The sequence below is a fragment of the Lycium ferocissimum genome, chromosome 9, assembly GCF_029784015.1.
Source record: "Lycium ferocissimum isolate CSIRO_LF1 chromosome 9, AGI_CSIRO_Lferr_CH_V1, whole genome shotgun sequence".
Lineage (NCBI taxonomy): Eukaryota > Viridiplantae > Streptophyta > Magnoliopsida > Solanales > Solanaceae > Lycium > Lycium ferocissimum.
This window is the reverse complement of record NC_081350.1, coordinates 34,171,944-34,178,331: the sequence shown is the minus strand read 5'-3', so window position 1 is coordinate 34,178,331 and position 6,388 is coordinate 34,171,944. Positions and strand designations below refer to the sequence as shown.

Here is a 6,388-nt window from a genome sequence, read left to right as displayed (position 1 = left end):
CGATTCAGGTTCCGGTTCCGTTTAACTCGTCCGGTTAGTTAAAACCGGTTGCTTGAACTTGGTTGACTTAAATATATGTGAGTGATAAACAAGATGAAAGGTCTCTCTGCATGAGGATTATGATTCTCCTCTACAAATCCTTACGTTATAGTCCTGGGGAATAGCCAACATTAAAGGCGGAAGTTCACAAAATAGCCCCTTTCTGGCCATCTATTTTATATATTTTAGGACAAAGGTGCAAATATACTCCTCAACTTTGCGTTTAAAGCAGATATACCCCTCGTTACAAAGTGGTGTATATATACCCCTGCCGTTACAAAATGGTGCAAATATACCTCTGCCGTTACAAAATGGTGCAAATATATATGCAAATATACCCTTCTCGGTAGAAGTTTTTAAAAAAAAATCATTTAGGTTATTTTTTTTAAAAATGCTACGTGACTTTAAAAAAAGTCTATCCATTTTTTTTTGAGTAGACATACTTTTCTAAAGCACATATTAATTTTTTTTTGACGATGGGTCGGGTCTGGTTCGTTTTAAAAAAATGGGTAGATTTTTTTTTTTTAAAAGTCACAGAGATTTTTTTTTTTTTTAAACAAACCATACCCAACGCACCAGAAAAAAAATTACCATGGGTTTAGAAAAATATTTCTACTAAAAAAAAAAAAAAGGTGGACTCTTTTTAAAGTCACGTGGTATTTTTTATAATTAAAAAATAATCTAAATGATTTTTAAAAAAAACTCTCGTCAATAAAAAGGATATATTTGCATCATTTGTAACGGTGGGTATATTTTCACCATTTTGTAACGGCAGGTGTATATATACACCACTTTTGTAATGAGGGATATATCTGCTCTAAATCGTAAAGTTGAGGAATATATTTACACCTTTGCCCTATATTTTAAGTGGTTGGGTTAGGGGCTATTTTTGTATAATTCTTTTATAGTAATTCAATAATTAATATAGAAGACTCTAATTAGAGAAAGTGATTTTGAAAATGGTCCCTTATGTTTGGGGTAGGTTCAAATTAATCCTTAAAGTATGTTTTGAATAGTTTTAGTCATTTAAGTTTGTAAAAAATTTTTGATCTTCATCAAATATCGACTTATTGTTATATTTGATAGGAACTCACTTTTTGAGGTACAATTTTTGTAGTTTCTGCTATTTTCGGTCTAATTTTAGAGTTTGGAACAATTTTTTTGTATAACTTATGCTATGTTTGGTCATTTTTTTCTTTCTTTTGTGTCTATTACAATTTTTATGCTGTAGTTTCTAGGATTGGTTGAGTCTTTTGTAGTGTTGATGGTTTAATCTTTTTTGCTTTACAGTTCCCATCAAATCTAAAAGACACAATGTATTAAAATTGGCGGAGATAGAAAATGCTTACTTTTGAGTTTTGACAAACTTAAAAGGATCAAAATTGTTCAAAGCATACTTTAAACCCAAACACGAGGGACCATTTTTGTCATTTTTTCCATCTAATAAATGCCTTATAAACAATGGAGTATTTAATTACACTTGCTTCTTTTAATTATTTTATTTTTCCATTTTTCCTCCTACATTCATCTCTCTCTATAAGCTCACCTGACCATTATATATACTTCACAATCTTTGAAGATCGAAGCTGTTTGTTGACTTCTGACAAAAACGGTCAGAATTTTTTTACTTTCTAATTGCATATTTATCTATTTTGCCTTACATCTCTGTGTTCGAAGTTAAAGAACTTTAACAATGCCAAAAGTGAAAGAAGAATTAACTTAAGTATAAGAAAGAGCTAGCGGATGTATAATATACTCCCTTCGTCCCAATTTGAAACATGTGGCCTGAAATAAGTCTTAATAATGTATACATATTTGTGTGATTGTAAATAAAAGGGAAAGTTCTAGTTAAATTATTTTTAAATATAGAAATGTATTGTCCTTCTATGGACAGACTAAAAAAAGAAAGTGTATCACATAAATTGAGATAGACGGAGTATGTGTCATCCATATATAATGTGTGCATAATGTGTATAATTAGTTTATAATCTATGTATATTGGTAGGAAGAGTAACAGTGAAGCCTATTGACTATTTGTGTAAGAAATCCTAAAATGAAATTCCTGCCAAATTTCTTTTACAGATATGCCTGATTGGTCAAACCTTCAACATGATCTACTGGTTCTAATAATTAGACGTTTAAATTTGATTGAAGACTACCTTAATTTCGGCACTGTCTGCAAATCATGGCACTTTGTGTCCACCAAGGACAACTTTAACAGTAACTTGCCTAGGGTTCCATGGCTAATGCTAGCTGAGGAAGAGTATGATTACACCTGTAGAAAATTCTTCAGTCTCTATAATGGCATGATTTTGAAGAAGCGGATTCCTAAAGCGAGTGGAAAACGATGTATGGAATCTATGGGATGGCTTATCACAGTTGGAAAAGATGAGGGTGAAATCAGTCTGTTACATCCCTTCTCCGGTGTTCAAATCCAATTGCCCCATCAAAATACCACCGAACATTATGAATTCAACCAGACTCCCGTTCCATGGACCTTTGTCCAGAAAGCAGTTCTGTCAGGCAATCCTTCTCATACATCTGATTATGTTCTCGTGGTCATTGAGGGACACTACCAATTCCTCAGTTTCTGGAGACCAGGAGATTTGTTATGGACCAGGATTAGGAAACCGGCCTATTTCCCACATATTAGTGATGTGGTATATTTCAGTGGCCACTTTTATGCAGTCAGTTATAATGGGTGCGTGCAAGTTTGTGATGTTGTTGGCTCTGAACCCACTAAAAGTCACATCATAGCACAGCTAGCACCATGGATTGATGGCAAGTATTACATCCTAGAATCACTAGGATCATTATTTGTAGTTTCGCAAGATGGTGTTGATATAAGATACGTCAAAGATGACCGCGAAAGGATTCCCCTGACGCACATCCAAGGTGAAGATGATGAGGAGGAGAAGATGTACACGTACAAGACAAGAAATTTTCTAGTTTTTCAGATCGATTTAGATACTTGCAAAACTACGCTAACCAGGGATTTAGGGGACAGAGCTTTTTTCCTGGGCGCTAATGCTTCTCTTTCAGTCCAAGCTTCTCAATTTCCAGGAATCAAGCCCAATCATATTTATTTTACTGATAATTGTTTGGGTGCATACCTCCACTTTGAAGAAGGAGGCGGTTTGGACATGGGGGTGTTCAACTTAGCAGATGGCAGTATCCAGCCACATTATGATGGTGTTTCCCTCAGTCGTGTTTGTCCTCCAATTTGGGTCACACCAACTCCGTGTTGAGTGAGTCATTTTTCTTTACTTATTCTATTTATTATGCTATATGTTTTGAACATTTACAACGTGTCATTTACCTTCAGACTTGATTGATGTAACTTTCTTGCTATTCATATAATTGGACAAAGGTACTCCAATTAGTTGTTATACTTCCTTGGTTCAAGACATGTTGTGTTGGAATGCATTACTGCCTCGAAATCTTCTTTCTATATCAGTATTGTCCTTATTCTCAGGTTTCTTACTGGAAACTGTTCACGTTCTAATAATATTAAGGTGCAGTCACCATTGCAATTGTTATACTAGCTGAAAAACAGAATTCGGTGATGTAAATTAAATAGGAATTGATTTGTTACAAGGTAAAATGAGTTTTCCACAGAAAAAATAAATATATGATATAGATGGTTCAACAGACTGCCATTCTGCTGGTACTCGTATAATTGCTAGCTTCTCTTGCTTTGTAAAATAAATGAGGTTCTTCATTTTGATGTATCCTCTGCGTCCTCTTCTGGAAATCATCCTTTGAAATTACCCAGCTCTTAATCCTAGTAACCTATGTTACATCAACGTTTACTTTGTAAGCCCTTGGATGTCTTCCTGTCCCAACCAATTCAGATGGAGCCTAAAGTAAATCCTCAAATCTCAATTGTTTGGCCAAGAGGACTTAAAAGAAGTCGATGAGGCCAGTGTGCTTATACTCTTTCTTTGGATCACCATTGCTCTTTTTCTCCTTGTTTCTCTTAGAAAGCATATATGCAAGTTGAATTATTGTAATCGGCCCAAAAATAGCATAAAATAAGATAGAAAGTGGAGGAGAGGGTGGCAATAATGGAATGTGTTACTGCCAATGATTCTCTACATAATCCTGAAAACTGCTGGAAGTAAACTTGACGTTAATAGTAATTGAACTTATTGTAAGTGACACTGTATTTTACCACTAAGTTGGTCTTTCTCATCCAAATTAAAAAAATAGCAAACTGAGATACTTTAATACGTGTATAGTATCTTTGCAGCATTCCTCCTTCACCACGAATTTTGTCTAATGTCGTCCTAAAAGTAACTTGAACATGTTGGCGATTTGTATATTAAAATCCAAATTTTATACCACAATTTGGTAAGGGGAAAATTCTCGTGGGGGATAAAAGTGAATCAATAAATAGGTGACAAAAGGATTTATCAAAGAAAAAGTAACTTGCCTTGCTATTTTCTTTAGGAAGCTCCACTCATTATTAAAACAAACATGTTTAATAGATATGTAAATAAACTTTCTTTTATGAAAATAATCAGGAACTTTCTGATGTCTCATTGGATTACTTGGAAGACTCTTAGGAGGATCAACGTGTTGTTGATAGCATTAAGAGTAGGAAGAAAGAAACTTAATCATAAATTACCACAAATTTACTGATGGAGAAACAAATAAATGCAAGAAGTAGATTGTTTAGTGTTGTTTTTGAACCTTTTAAATGTTGTGTGAGTTGAGACGAAATTGTTTGGTCATTCTCTGCTTTTCTGTTTAGTGTCTACAGTAAATGTTGTGTTGATAAAGAAACTGATCTATTATCGTCATACAACTTTTGTTTGAAGTGATGATATCTGTAATTGAATTGAAGATGATGATTTATTCCAACAGGTAAGCAAGGTATAAATACAATACATCAGGTTCTAACTTAGGAAAGAAAATAAAGACTGATTCCTACTACCTAATTATGCTATGTACATTACTAAGAATAACATCTATACACATTCTGTAACAATATCCATACTTGTATGGTTTTATCCTAATTTTGTTTTCTTGTAATTTCTCTGTTATGTTAACCCTCTACACATGGCCTGTCCTACCTTATTGGACTGGTTAAGTCAGAGTAATTAGAAAATAACGGGCTAGCAAAAATATATGTAAATACAACAACATACCCAGTGTAATCCTACAAGTGGTTAAGTCACTTAGTATAAATCTTGTTTATCATATTTTGTTGAGTTTGGAACAAGTGCTTGAATAATTCACTCCACTATTTGGTTAACTATGTAAAGAGTTTGGATGTTTGCATGGGTCTTGTCAGCAATTTTGCATGTTTTAACTCCCCTTGAACATGATAAGAGTGTACTCTGGAATTTGTGATCTGTAAATTTAGTAAATCCATGGAGATATTAATTATATGTATTTATTCTCCTTCGTTGTGCAATCAAGAAGCTAATATGTATAGATTGTCATATATTGGATGTGTTTAAAAATGGCTTATAAGTAATTTCTTTCCATCTACTCATGGGCACAGAAATTTGATTATCATTTTTGTGGATAGAGTTATCCGATACTTGTGCTGCTGGGGAAACAAATACCCGTGGATATTTGCGGGGAAAATACTATCTGCACCAAATGTTCACACTAAATCAATTCAACATACCATGATTAAGTGATTTAATGAAGTGAAAAATATACATTAATTAACTAAGGTTAAGTGATAGTTGACCATATTCAAATACATCACGTATCCATTGGTTCGATGTAAATACTTGATGTGTCTAAAGTTTTGCCATATTTGAAGTGTTTGCAAATTTGCTCGAGCACCATCATTATTAAAAAGAACAAGATATTTCTCTCTTTTGTGGTGTTGTGGTTGACAGTCCTATGTGTAATTGGTTACACTAAACTGAATTAGGTATGGTTTTATAAAATAGTAGGACATTTTTTGATGAAGATAGTATGACATTTATGTCATATTTTACCAAAAAAATAATAATATTGTAACATGCTTCACATCGGACCAAAGAAAAAGTCAAAAAATTTGATCAATATCTATGCTCCAGCTTGAGGGGGAGTGTTACAGCATATATTTAGACTCATTATTGGTAATGTACATAGCAATAGTTAACTAGCAGATTTGTAGGGATCCTTTTTATTTCTTTCATTAGTTAGCACCTTGATGTACTGTATTTATACTTTGCTTATCTATTGGAATAAGAAAACAACTTAACTTCTTGATTACATTAACCAACAATACAGGAGAAGAAAAGGGTGAATGACTAGGTTGAATTATGCCATTACTCAACATGTCCTTTACTTGCTTTTCTATCTCATTTTTTTGGAAAAAATTATATTTGTATGGTCTAAT

At 33.3% G+C, this 6,388-nt stretch overlaps 1 protein-coding gene across 1 annotated transcript; it reads left to right on the top strand.

The window, feature by feature from the left end:
* Positions 1-2,056: 2,056 nt before the first annotated feature.
* On the top strand, positions 2,057-3,953 carry LOC132030387 (F-box protein At2g26160-like). The gene is made up of 2 exons (XM_059420009.1): positions 2,057-3,287; positions 3,861-3,953. Exon 1 carries the CDS (start codon positions 2,124-2,126, stop codon positions 3,285-3,287), a length of 1,164 nt encoding a protein of 387 aa, XP_059275992.1. The 5' UTR covers positions 2,057-2,123; the 3' UTR covers positions 3,861-3,953.
* The last annotated feature ends 2,435 nt before the right edge of the window (positions 3,954-6,388 follow it).

Excerpts from the sequence above, each read along its gene's own strand:
- LOC132030387 (XM_059420009.1), top strand. The coding sequence starts at position 2,124 with ATGCCTGATTGGTCAAACCTTCAACATGATCTACTGGTTCTAATAATT.